The sequence below is a fragment of the Saccostrea echinata genome, unplaced genomic scaffold, assembly GCF_033153115.1.
Source record: "Saccostrea echinata isolate AGI-Se365-2 ecotype Australia unplaced genomic scaffold, CSIRO_AGI_Sech_v1 ptg000054l, whole genome shotgun sequence".
Taxonomy (NCBI): Eukaryota; Metazoa; Mollusca; class Bivalvia; order Ostreida; family Ostreidae; genus Saccostrea; species Saccostrea echinata.
In genome coordinates, this window is record NW_026889803.1 from 16,971,842 (window position 1) to 16,986,283 (window position 14,442).

Consider the following 14,442-nt stretch of genomic DNA (forward strand, 5'->3'; position numbering starts at 1 on the left):
TAATTCTCAAACGTATAATTTTTTCACATAATTGATCTGACTTGAAACGTCAACTTTGAAAGTAAATATCTCTTTATTTGCAAATAGAATCTAAAATCTGACAAATACGGTCTCTTCCGAAGCCTCTTATTTAGCATTTCTGAGTACTGGTATAATTGCCATACTTTCCAAAACTTTGCACGGACAGTTTTTGTAGACCCATCATTTTTGCTGAAAAATCGCCATTTTTTGTGTGTCTGCGCATGCGCGAACTCTTTTTTCGGAGTCTTTTTCTGTCTCAATTTCTTACTTCCGGAAACGCTGTTTTTGGAGTTCGTCTAGACTGTATGTCCAAAGGTCTTTCTGTACATTCTTTCACACTGCAGTTTTATGTTCATATTTTTTACTACAGAGTGGGATGAATTTTGTACGAGGTTCTGCATGTCCATATTTACTACAGACAAGTCCAATATTATGTCTGAAAGTTCTTATGGGGTCAAGTCTATTTTTAGGTTTTTTAACCTTGCACTGTCATATCAAACATGAATAAACCAACTGCATGCTTGTGGGGTTAACCCCAGAATTACAAAAATAACCACAAAATGCTGGAAAATACGCAAGTTTTACCTCGCCGTGTAACTCTTGAAAGAACAGACATAGCTGTCTGTTTGTCCGCAAAAACTTTAACCTTGCCCATAACTTTTGATTGCTTAGAGCTATGGCATTCATATTTCACATTTGTATTCCTTGTGACAAGACCTCTCTTTGGGTGCCATCATATTTGACCTTGGAGTTTGACCCAGGTTTGCAAATACTTACCCAATTTTAACCTTTGCCATAACTTTTGAACAGTTGGTGCTAGGGATTTCATACTTTAAATGTGTAATTCTTGTGACAAGACCTTTCTTTGAAAACCAACTACTTTGACCCTTTGACCTACTTTTGAAAAACTTTAACCCTGGGCTTTCATATTTCACAAGTGTATTTTTAGCTGCAATAATGTAGCCCTCTCCGATTTTTTTAATCTGATATTTTCAGGAGAGGGCTACAATTCCATCTCCGTAATGGTGCAAATATATTTTTTAGATACGGGCGACTGCAGGCAAAATAAATTGTTTTTGCATTCAACTTACTTCCAATAAGACGTAATTTTTATTCAGTATCAACATCATAGCCCTTTATAAGCGAAAACCAAGTAAAATAAATCTGCGTGTTTACCAGTCGTTCTCTTCAGCAGCCATGACAGTTCTCGCGTGATGTACGGAGACTTGCGCTTGAAATTTAGAATCACTTGATAAAGTAAATGTCGGTGTTAATAAATGTTTGTGTTGTATAATATCACTAAACATCAATAAATAAAAGCATCCCATGTGATCTTTTTTTCATAAACAGTGATATTCATGCTTAAAATAAGGGAAATCCTAAACGATCCGCTCCCCTAGATCCCGAATTCTCATTGGTTGTCCCAAAATAAAATCGATCAAGGTCAGTAAACGTGGCGGATAAATTCAAGTTGTGATGTTGACATACACGAAAAATAACCGATATACGGATTGTTCTGTATATTTTTGGATCAATTCATGTCTTGCATAACTACATTTTATGAGTTCAGGTAGAATATGTTAATAAAATATCCACTTACTGATAATTTGAGCCGAAATCTGTGCGGTAGTGAATCACTCCCGCACTTGCACCATTACGGAGATCCTAAGGAGTTGTAGCCCTCTCCCAAAAAAAAAAAAAAAAAAAAAAAAAAAAAAAAAAAATCGGAGAGGGCTACATTATTGCAGCTAGTGTATTTCTTGTGAGAAGGCCTTTCCTTGGGCACCATTAATTTTGACCATTTGACCTTGATGTTTGAATTACTTTTGAAAAACTTTAACCTTTTCCATATGATATCTTTTCAATGGTTGCTGCTAGGGCTTAAATATTTCACAGATATATTTCTCAAGACAAGACCTTACTTTGGGTACCGACATATTTGATTTGCATTTGAGAAAATTTAGCCTTCGGTGTAAGTTGCCATACAGGGGCATCAGTCTTTCACAAACACATCTTGTTTTACCTTAACCTTAATTGACCTTCCCCAGACATAGACACATGGGCAGGAGAACTAACAGACTGACAAGGTGATAGGGATGGGTATCGGCAAAAATTTCGTATCGTGATATATCACGATTTTTTCCCAAAAATATCACGATAAATCGTGATATTTTTACACACAATTTTTACTACAATTTCAAATTAATTTCCTTAATATTTCTTAAAAATATGCTCTAAAAGCATAACATTACTTTTTAAAATCTTTATTTATTTAATGTAAACATGCTTGAATGCCGTTATTTAACTGTTTTCAACATTTTGTACACTTCCTGTAATTGTCATTCAATAGTTTGAACAAATAAATGAATAATTTCCGGAATTTATAGTTATGTACCAAATACCGGTACTTTAGTCTCCGTATCACGATACGTATCACGCAATAAAAAATCGCGATATACCGGTATACCGATAAAATCGCGCATCCCTACAAGGTGACTGCTAAATATGAAAGCTCTCTTGTATATCTTTATCTTTGCCAAATTATGAATTACAATGTCTTTAACCTCTTTGGTTCCAGATATTTAGACAAGACAAAAGCAATATGCCCCAAATCTTAGATCTCAAAACATAAAGAAAGAATCCTCATATTTTTTACTGTGTTTATCTTATCAGCTTACAAGTTTAATTCATACACTTCAATCATACTATGAGTCTCTAGCCATGAACTAACGAAAAATTTCTTCCCAATCTTATCAAAACACAGTGCATATGGTTTCTTGATAACATGCAAAGCTGGTAAAATTCTTCTGATCTGCTGACCATCTTTAGAAATCTGTACAACAGACCCTTCTTTACAGTCACAAACATAAATATTATTATAAATATCAACACCAATTCCTTTAGCACCTTTCCTTGCAATTCTGGTTTGAGTTTGTGAACAGTGAAAAACCTCTTCACCACTATTAATTTCATCACATATAACAGAGCCTGATTTTGAATAAATAATTGTTTTTGCATTGCAGGAGAGGGTGAAAAATCCAAATCCACAATTACTACCACTCAGAGTTTTTGAAATTGTTCCATCTTTCTGAATTACTCTTACACACCATGGGTTTCCTGTATGAGCGTAGATACAGTCATTCATTAACATCAGTTGATACATTTCCATTTTTTCAGTTTTAAAATCTTTTAAATATTTAAAACTTGGAGAGACTGAAAATTCAGAGATGTTTTCACCAATGGAAACAAATATTTTCTCATCTCTCCCAAAGCTGCATATCCCTCTGATGTCTTCCATTTTCTTGGAAAACAAAACTTTGACAGATCCCATTGGAGACACCTCCTTTACTGAGTGATTATGTTTGTCAACAATAATCAATGATCCATTCTCAAGGAACACCCCTCCTGTAATCCAGGGTGTGACTGTATCTTCCAGGCATTTGACGCAATATGATGCCACATGATTCACCGTAATCGATGCTGGATCTTTCATCGGTGATGTCTTTGGTTTTGGTAAACTTATTACATGTATACTCTTCAAAGAGTCCACTCCCTTTCTCAGTTCCGGAATGATGCTTCTTCTATCCTTTTTTACTTGAACATTAAAAACAGTATCAATGTTCTTTATGCTTTTCAGCACTGAATCTTCTTCCCATTCATATTCCACATGACCTTGATGTTTGTTCTGTTTTTCAATGTCTACTAAATCTTTAAGTAGTTGTGTCTTTATCCACTCAGCTGTGAGAAACATCTGTCTTTTAGAGCCACTGCTGGTAGCCCTTAGTGTCTTAGCTGATCTTGTAAGAGTTTCTAAAAAATTTTCAAGACACATCTGTGTATTTGACAATTTGGACTTTTCATTTTCATGTGTCACTTCAAAATCTTTCAGAAACTTGTTTTGAAGTCCATCTAACTTGCTCTTTACTTCTTCTACAAGACAAACTACATCTGTTTGAATCCTCTTATGCTGGTCTTTGAGATGATCTAAGTTTCTGTTCATTTTCTGAATTTCAGATTCTGTCTTTGCTTTCATTGTTGCGAAAATAGTATCAATATGTTCTGGATTTACTTTCTCTACAACTTCATCCACAGATTTAACATTCATGCAATTTTGGTGCACTGCATTAAAACAAACACAGCAACCCAGTTTTTCATGATCAAAACAGTAAAAATCCAAAGGTTTATTTTTATGAATACTACAGTGATCAACTTCTAATATGGAACTTGAGAATATCTTATGTGGAGATGCAGAGATATTTGTAATGGTATGATTTTTATAATGAGGAATGCGTCTGTGAAGGTATGAAAAGCAGGTTTCACAAAGACTATCATCACAATTACTGCAGTAAAATTTGGCATTTTTTCTCTCTTTGACACGTTTACATGGTTCACATAAAACACTCTCCTCTTGATCACAGGTAGATGTCAATTTGTCTTTGTTATCCAGCAGTGATATCAGTATGTGATTTAATGGAAGTTTATTTGCCCAATTCTCTGGCGTAATATCCGCCTCCGGAGCAACAACTTTTTGTCGACATACAGGACATTCAAAATTCAAGGTTTGTGCATCACTGTTTCTTGATGTTCCAACACATGTTTCAATATATGAGTGAATACACTGTTCACAAAATGTGTGTAGGCATGGAAGATATTTGGGAACTTTTAACCTCTCTAGACATATTGGGCAATCAAATACAGTTCCTTCATGCCTCAGATCTATATCACTTGCCGTAGCCATCGATCATTATTCTTCCTCATATCAATGTTCTACGATTAAGTCATATTCAATAGATATTCACTAATTTAGTCACAAGGCCACAAGGAGCACATGTTACTTTCACTTTCAACCGGAAGTCTTCCCACTCATTATAAAACCTTAACTTGGATCCGAAATCTTTAAAAATCCGAACTAATTATGCCTAGAAATAATAATTATTTTTTAATGAAAAAAGAAAACTAATTAATGCCCCATTCCCCCATTTCCGTATCGTAACTGTTGTAAGGTTATTAAATCATTAAGAAATAAATGTTCAGGGAATCCCTTGCATAACGTAAATGACGCGAGCATACCAAATGGTGGCCTTTTGCGTATGTTAGTCAGCTCTTTCATCCGGGCACTTTGTTGAGAGCGGTTTTCAAGGTAAGTTCAAAACTGAAAACATTGAGCGTACTCCAGAACTGAACTACACCCGATCTCTCATAATACCGACTGTTTTTGAATGTATTGTTGAAAAATTAATGTATCTATAAGCTCTAATTACAGGTGATTTTACATCTTACTGTGTGATTTTCAGTATAATGAGATGATTTATGTAGGACTCTTATGTGACATATTTTGGAGCCAAAATAAGAAATGGGTTTTGAATGTTTTCTTCCCTTTCAGTATTGTTTACTATGTAAAACAATTCAGAGATACTAAGCTATTGATGCGGTCGACATCAGTTATGTGTAATTAAAAGCTCTCATGAAAATGTGGTGTAGAAAGGGGGCTGTGAAGGGTACAGAATGTTAAACACATCTCAAAAAGTTGAATGAAAGAAATCTAAATTGAATAACTTGAATTACATCACTGGATACATATTTGTACTCTACAGTGGGGATGGGGTGATACTTTTTTATATTGATACATGTCATGGTATTTGAGCCATGGAATGATATGTAATGTATTTTGTATTTGTTTTAAAATCTTTTTGTATTGAATTGAACAAAACATTTCTTCATAAATAAGAATCATTTATTCACAGAAACTTTATTTCTGGTGTAAAACAAAAATTATTTCACACAAGTGGTGTTGATAATTATGTATTTCATACTAATATTTATATGTAGCATATTTTAATTTATCTTAAATATTAAACTCAAAATGTTAAGTAAACAAAGATAAAATAAGTTTGAATTTTTTTGCGATATTTTGATATTTCAACATACATATCAATATGTGTATCGTCTTCACACAAAATCAATATATCATTCAACAGTCAGGGGTGAGACTGAAATCCGTCATTTTAAAAATGACGGATTTCAGTCATAAAATAAAATTTTTATTATGACTTAAACTCATCATTTTTAAGAAAATGACAAAAAACAGTCATAAAAATTTAGAGTGTTTCTAGAATACCGAGTTACCTCTCTTTGAAAAATGTTAGATCCACCAACCGAAAAAAGGACAAAAAACATCGTAAACAAACTTCATTTCTCTAACACAGTTGACTACAATACTGGTTATGTTGACAATACAAATTTCCCAAGCAAAAATAAGAGTGGAAGAGTTATTTGTCAATTTATTTGCATTAAATAGGAAAGAAGACAAAAATGAAGACATTCCGTCTTTTTTCAAAATGGAGGGTCTGGGCGCACTGAAATATCTCGCTTGTTTTACGGGGCGCACTACTTTTTTATGGCTTTAACTTTTTGTCGAGACTTCTCTCTACAAGTACTTATTCTTCCAGACAGTGTACTATATGTTTTTATAGGACTAAAAGCCATGTAAAAATGGCGAATTAGTTCTACCAAAATTCGACATTTTACCGCTAAATAATAACTTTCACCTTCATGTTGATGTTCTAACGCACGTGGTCGGCAGTAATTAGTGACCCGGATGAAATGAAACTTGCGTAAACACTTCCTTCAGCAGTGAATTCAAATTTTGCTTTTATGTAACCAGGATAGAAGAATTAAGTTGAAAAAGAAAATATGACGATAGTAAGTCATATTGACAAAAATGACGAAAATACATAGTTAGTAAATATGACGATTATCCATCATTTTTCAGAAATGACGGATTTCAGTCTCACCCCTGACTGTTCAAGCCCTACTCTACAGAAAAGATAATGAAACAATATTGCATATCCTACAAAGGTCAAACAAAAAAGTCTCTTTAGACATGAAATAATCATTACTCAATATTATCATTCAACTTTTTGAGATGCCTTTAATATTCTGTGCCTTTCATAGCCTCCTTTCTACATTAAATTCCATCACTTTAGCACATTGTTTTATTATTCATTCTGATTTCAGAATGGAACCTAAACGGGTTTTGGCTGAAGTGACCAATAAAACCCTGGAGAATGCAAAGGAGCCAGTGAAAGAGTCTCCAAAAGAACAGGCAAAGCAGTAAGCTTTAAGTCAACAGTTAATGACATTTGAAATTTTGATGTCGAGTTTTCCAATAGGAAGAAAGAAAGTATAATTAACAGGCCCAAAATTTATTAAGATGAATATGAAGTTGAAGTTTCAGGGCTTGACATTAACACTTGTCCGACACCGGTAAAAAAAAATTACAGACTAGTGCATATTGCTGGGCACTTGTTCGATTGGATAAGTGCATTTTAATGTAAAGAAGTCTCAAAAAAAAAAAAAGAATAACTGTTGAAAGTTTATTGGTAAAGACAGAAGCAGTTCATAAAAACCGAACTTCAATCGTGATATGGATTGCTATTTAATTGAGTTTACACTCGATCAGGATTGAAGTTCACTAATTGCATGCTACTGCAAAGGCATGGAACTTATGAAGTGTTTCACTTCTGAACTTTTATGTTGTTGTCAGGACAGAAAGTCTAGATAAAAATTTACTTTATGTGTTTGTTGTATTTATCAATAACATTATTAACCAATCAAGCATATGTAATGGACTTTCAGTTTTCAAGTTGACAGTATTAGATCTTTATTGAAAAATTTTCAGACAAGTAGTTGTAAGTTTGGACAAGTAAATGTCTTATTCACTTGTCGAAATGGACATGTAGGAAAGAAGGTTAATGTAGAACCCTGAGGTTGGTCTGTGGATTTCAAAGTAGCAGATGATGGCATAATTAAAAAAAAATGTAGATTTTCATCCCCTCCCGCCCTGATTTTTTTAATTTCTGGTTTCACAGACATCTTGATTCTGATGAGAATGGAATATTCAACCTACCATTCAACTTTCATTTTAAATCCCGCAAATGTCAGCATGATTTTGACAGCTAACAAAATGGTGTTTGCTGTAATATGTATTAAACAAGGACTAATTGTTGAGGGTATATAGTTTGAAATAAGTACTTTAAAATAGAACTCAACAATGACTTTTAATTGGGTATGAAAGATAAATCTGCACCAACTGATGAGATCAACAAAAATATCTGTACAGTAAAACGAATAAAATATAAAATTTGCTTTTGAAAATGTTTCAAAAAGTTTGAATGAGAATCTAGGAATTTTTTCTATTACGGCCTAAGGACTGGTGGGCGGAAAAAATTTGGGGAGGGGGTGCAGGGGTAAGTAATATTTGTATATCAGTGAGTAACAGAAGAATATAACTTTGACTTGTGATGTGTCTTCTCATCACTAAAATTAAAACAAACTGCTACTGCCCATGTAAGAAATGCAGTTTCTCAATGATTTTTTCCCTCAAAGTATATACATGTATAATTAAGGCTACATTAAAGCGCAACAGATGCTGTGATATTTTTTTTTTTATGTTTGCAGAGAAAGATCAAAATGGTCACTTGATAGCTTTGATATTGGAAAACCACTTGGAAAAGGAAAGTTTGGCACGGTGTATCTTGCAAGAGAAAAGGCTACAAAATTTATCATTGCCCTAAAGGTATTGTTTTTTTCCCTTACTTTTTCCAATGTATCAAGGGGAAAAACATTTGGAACCGATGGAAGTGACATGATTGTACTGTTGTCTTGTAGGTTTTATTCAAGTCACAGTTGCAGAAAGCTGGTGTGGAACATCAACTTCGCAGAGAAATTGAAATTCAGTCTCATCTAAGGTAAATGTCACTCATTAAGTGTTTCATGATGAGACAATGGAAAGAACAATTATGTTGAAGAATTTTAAATAGGGAGTTTTGGAATGCATCTCTAACACATGCATGTAGAACAAGAGATGTGCTTAGGACACCAAATTAAAAATTTAAATCTGTATATAGTGTGCTCAGATCAATTGTCAGCATTTGACTATTTCATTGAATTTAATGGTCCATCATGTTTCTGTGGTGTGGAGCAAGGCCTAAAAGCCAAAGACGAATCATCTAGAAGTGCAAAAAAAAAAATCTAAATAATGTTGGCCAGTGCATTCACAAGAATGCATATTGGTTTTTATGAAAATGCTCACAATGAATAAATTGTAAATAAAATTGCTTCAATTACCGAAGTATATCCACAGTTAATTTAGCTATAAAACACTAATACTGGATATATTTTAACAAAAGAAAAAAAAGAAATGGGGGGGGGGGGGGGGGGCTGTAGTATATTGATAGTTGCTGATGATGAATTTCAAATGATATTAACAAACGTAGCTGAGATGCTTTCACTAAATAATGTTGTGTAAGCTAAATATACTAAACAAAGCAATGCTCATCAACTGAACTAAAAGAGTTGCATTAATTTTTTTAACCTGAAGATCAGATGTCCATGTTTGATAACTTTTGAAAGTGTCTGGATTTTCTTTGATCAAATTCTTAGACTTTTGTCACCCAAATGTCCAAACTATCAGTAGAAATGTCACTTTCTCACTCGGCTTCCAATGTCAAAATGTTTTATTTACAGACACCCCAATATATTACGTCTGTATGGTTACTTTCATGACAAGTCCAGAGTTTACTTGATCCTGGAGTATGCTCCAAAGGGAGAGTTGTACAAGGAATTACAGAAGCAAGGACGATTTGATGAAAAAAGGGCAGCTACTGTAAGTTAAGATAAATTTGTCCATGATGATAGATTGATGCACAGCTTATACAATTGTACCTAGTTTTTTTATTATATTCCCATGTTTATTTTGATGTATTATAATAATATAATAATACATATAATATATATACATATAATAAATAATCAAAATAAACATGGGAATATAAAAAAAATTAAGTACAATTGTATAAGCTGTGCATACCATATGGTGTGGTATTGTCTTTCTCTTATCAGTTATCTGGGCTTTTTAAGCTCTCCTGAGCAGGAGTTTTACATGTGAATTTAATAATCTTTGATATCTTTAACATATCACTTTACAACTTCCATCTTGTTTAGATTCAATCATTTATTTTGTTGTGGGAGGGGTTCAGCAATAATTGGTCAATGTTTTACATCTTGGAATATACATACTTAAGAAGTCTCAGATTTAAACTTGACATCAAATAAAATGTCAATTTAATCTATTGAAAACTTGAAAATGAGTAAAGGATAATGACTATAGGAGGTTTCATTCAGACATTCACTTATCAAATCCACAATAAGAGGTTTCATTCACATAATCAAGTAAAATGTGACTCACCTTGAGCAGATATAATGTAGTCCATTTGTCTTTTGTTTGTCATGCTTTGAAGTGAAAATTTGAATCAATGCATTTTTCTTTATGATAATGAGCTACAGAGTACAGAACAGGTTTCAAAGGATTTTGTTTAATGTTCAGACTAACTGTAGGTCCTTAAAACTGTCTATTTCTCATATAAATTATTTCCTCTTTTTTGTGTAGCACATGCTGCAGATGTTTAAAGCCATGTCATACTGTCATGAGAAAAAGGTCATCCACAGAGATATCAAACCAGAAAACTTGTTAATGGGACTAACAGGAGAACTCAAGATAGCTGACTTTGGCTGGTCTGTGCATGCCCCCTCATCAAGGTTAGTGCTTGCATTCTTATTTTTATGTTCAATTGTTTTGAAGTCCAATAATAGAATCCAGTGCGATTCTATATATTCACCTCAAAGCTAGTTTAAATGAAATTAAAGTATTGTTTTTTTTTTCTCTCTCATTTTTCCCCCACCAAATTTGATGTCATTTACTACAGAAGGTCAATTTTAACACAGTTTGACTTTTATATAAAGAATGTGTAGATTTGTGAGTTAATGAATTGGAATCAACTTTGGAAGCTATCTTATAATAAAAAAGTAGTATTAAAAAATCTGAATATAATTAATGGAATTTTATTAATTTCATTGATTATCATTTCCAGACGTACAACATTATGTGGTACCCTGGACTACCTTCCTCCTGAAATGATTGAGGGACAGCTCCATGATGAAAGGGTAGACCACTGGAGTTTAGGAATTCTCATGTACGAGTTCTTGGTGGGGAAGCCCCCCTTTGAAGCTGAAACAAACACAGAAACCTACAGAAGAATAACAAAAGTTGACCTTCATTTCCCTCCTTTTGTCTCACAAGGGGCCAGGGATTTAATATCAAAGGTAAGTTTTCAAGGGGATAAGACACAGTTTTGAAGGTTATATCCATCAAAAGTTTGGTAGAATTCTATGTCTTACTTGTTGCAAGTGCATTTCAGATCAATATATAGAAGCGTGTTTAGAAACTTTTTTTATCTCAAAATTGTAAAACTAAGAATTTCGGGCATGTTTGATTGCCATAAATCTTTGCACTTTCTTGAACTAAAAGTTATCCTTAATATTTAAGAAAGGTGAGAAATGTGTGGTGTTTTATAAGTTAGAATAGAGATGAATGGAAGAAAAATCTAACTTGGTAGTATTACCTGTTTGTCTTCAGTGAAGTTTGGGTTATGAAGAATACCATTGCAATTAATTATTAAGAATTTTCATGTAAGTTCAAATCATTAAATCAAAGTTATTTTTAAAATAAGTATAGAAAATTAAAACTGTAAACAAAATTACATGCAAGTATGTCCATGCCCCTTTACAGTTAAAAAAAAAATCTGATTTTATATACTGTATAAGCAGAATTTTTAGCGAGGTTTTAATTTGGGATTAGAATTAACTCTTCAAATTTAGTGGCCAAGCTTTCAAATTTCGCGAGGCCAGAATAATATTTACTAGCCCATATAAAAAAAGACTTTTGCTACATGATGTTGATGCACCGATGTGCCACTTAAATAGGAAATGTTACGCTGCGTAAATGTATAGGTACCTAAATGTACCATTTAAAATTCCATAATTGTATTACATAACGTCTTATTGAAAATAGTGTTGACATCTACTGATCCAAAAACTATGCATTCAATGAGAAACTTATGTTTATTAATGATATTACAACTGCAAACATAGAGAAAATTCTGGTTGCCAACTGGGCCAGTTTCCCTATAAAGTTTTCGTCGCCCGTACCAATATTTAGCCGCCTCAGTTTCATAGTATGTGTCATTTGATGTTTTTAGCGAGACACCTTTAGAAGTATTTGTTGCCTGTACCAGTATTTAGCCGCCTTGGGTGAGCGGGCGACCTTTAATTCTAATTCCTGATTATTAGCCAGTATTGAGATTATTGAAATTGAATATAATGATTCATTTGGCATTGGAGCATTATCTTTCTTGACATAATGAAATTGTTAAAATGACTTTTCATAAGAATACAAATCAATTTTTAAAATTAAATCATAAAATGTGTTTCTCGCTAAAAAAATCAAATGACACATGTATGTGCTTGGAAATTGAGTTCAGGGTCCCATGTGAGTCAAGTTTTGAGTGTGACAGTATAATTGTAATGCTATGGTTAATGTCATAAGATTAGATACATGTAAACAGATTTTTAACCAAGTATACAGAGTTAAAATTAACAGAATTTTTTGTTTATACATGTAGTTGCTCCGTCACAATCCAAAGCACAGAATTGACTTAAAAGATGCTATGGAACACCCCTGGATCAAGGAAAACAGTCACATTCTCCCCACGGGTAGATCAGAGAGCAAATCCTCAACCTCTTCTACATCCTGAGGGACGTAGCTTGATCTGGGGGTCTGCAATATTTCTGTGTGATCTTTCAATAACTGGTGGTTCGGTTGAAAACAGAACCAAAAACTTTGCACCTCAATATTCAGGATTTTTATAGGATTATGTCAGTGCTCACTGTTCATACTTCTGATTTTATGGCCAAAAAAAAAATGAGTGCTGTCTGGTCATTCAAATTCTTTGTACTTTGTTAAATTTTTTGTGATTAAATGAAATGAATGGTCATAAAATTTTAGCACCCTATGAATAGGTTATGGGTAAAAAGTTAGATTTTGTATCTTTATGTTAAGACATTTTTTCTTCATTAAAATTCAGTTAGTCGAGGGACCTTAAGTGAAATTTACCTGATGCCAAAAATGTTGTTGCATGATTGAAAATAATAATTTTTGGTGAATTTTTTCATGTCAAACAATAAGCAAACTGATTATAAACTGTAGTTTTTCAGTGTATTAAGAAAAGCATGTATATATAGATTTTACTAATAAGATAAGGACACATGGCAAGGTGGAAACTTTGATTTCAATTTCTGTTTAAAAGATAAGGTATCTTACTACCCATGGATTGGATTAATATAAGAATGATTTGAGAGATGTGTGAATGCATGTTTTTCTGTTAGTTTTGTGTGTACAGTACTTAGTGTATATACAGTTTCATATGTATTTACATGCAATTGTTGAGAGACGGCAATGTTGATAAGTACTTTTTTCCCTTAAATCTTAAGTTCTGGGTCAATATGCACTAAAAACATTAAGTATAAATTTATGATTTAGCCATTTTTCCCACATCAATTTTGGAGTATGAAATAAATATTTTATCAAGTCTTGGGTTACAGTTTAAACACCATATTATCCTCACAGGTGAAAAAAGAGATGTAATTTACAAACTCAGTATTTTTTTTTTTGCATGTATGTATTTTACATAAAATGAGAACATCGCAAATTCATTTTCTATCGATGAAACAAATGTACGAATGAGTATGGAATGATAAAAGTTTAGAGATTCATATAAGAAAATTTGATGTGAATCAATTCTTTGATGATACAAGGAACAGTTTGGTATGAATCCTAATATTAATTGAATGAGAATTTTTACACAAATGCTTCCTCTGTCAAGTTAAATAATGTTACAAAATTTAATGCTTCCTCTTTAAAGTTTCATCATGTTTTTGTTTCATTATGTAAGAAACTTTTCAATTTTGTAAAAATTGGTTTGTTATGTCCTTTCTGCATCTTGGAATATACTTGTTCATTCAAAAGATATATGAAGCAAGATGGTGTTCATTTGTTTTATCCAAGACAGTTGATGCATTTAAAATATGCTTAGCACAACTTGTTCCATTCCAACCTTACTACTGTTTATCAAGTCATTTCAGAAATACTGTATTAAACCTTCATTGCATTGTAATATTACAGAAGTATGCTAATGAAAATTGTGGTTGAAGCCATGATATGAAGAGTGATTCTAAATCATGACTGATTTTATCATCATCTATTAAATTATTTTGTATGCATTTTTGTTGTTATTAATGAATTTCCTAATATTTTCTAATTTTATACTTTCATGTAAATTAGTTGAATCTGATTCATTCAGAAACATTTGTTAAAAAACACTTTTTCCCACTGAATAATGAAGCCACGCCTTCCAGCATAGCAACAGTCAACATTGCTTGATGATGGGTGATATTGACTGTGCAGAATTTATGTGCTCAAGGTTCACTGTAATATGTATTCGTATAAAACATGAAGTATAATAT

General features: G+C 32.8%; 2 protein-coding genes across 2 annotated transcripts; one reads left to right on the forward strand and one right to left on the reverse strand.

Moving 5' to 3' along the window:
• Positions 1 to 2,688: 2,688 nt before the first annotated feature.
• Positions 2,689 to 4,822, reverse strand: LOC133172338 (uncharacterized). The gene has a single exon (XM_061307202.1). It carries the CDS (start codon positions 4,757 to 4,759, stop codon positions 2,696 to 2,698), a length of 2,064 nt encoding a protein of 687 aa, XP_061163186.1. The 5' UTR covers positions 4,760 to 4,822; the 3' UTR covers positions 2,689 to 2,695.
• A 285-nt stretch (positions 4,823 to 5,107) lies between these two features.
• On the forward strand, positions 5,108 to 14,200 carry LOC133172342 (aurora kinase A-like). Its single transcript, XM_061307206.1, has 8 exons — positions 5,108 to 5,161; positions 7,039 to 7,134; positions 8,482 to 8,599; positions 8,692 to 8,771; positions 9,550 to 9,688; positions 10,472 to 10,620; positions 10,953 to 11,184; positions 12,543 to 14,200. The coding sequence occupies exons 2-8, from the start codon at positions 7,040 to 7,042 to the stop codon at positions 12,672 to 12,674; spliced, it is 945 nt and encodes a 314-aa protein (XP_061163190.1). The 5' UTR covers positions 5,108 to 5,161; position 7,039; the 3' UTR covers positions 12,675 to 14,200.
• The last annotated feature ends 242 nt before the right edge of the window (positions 14,201 to 14,442 follow it).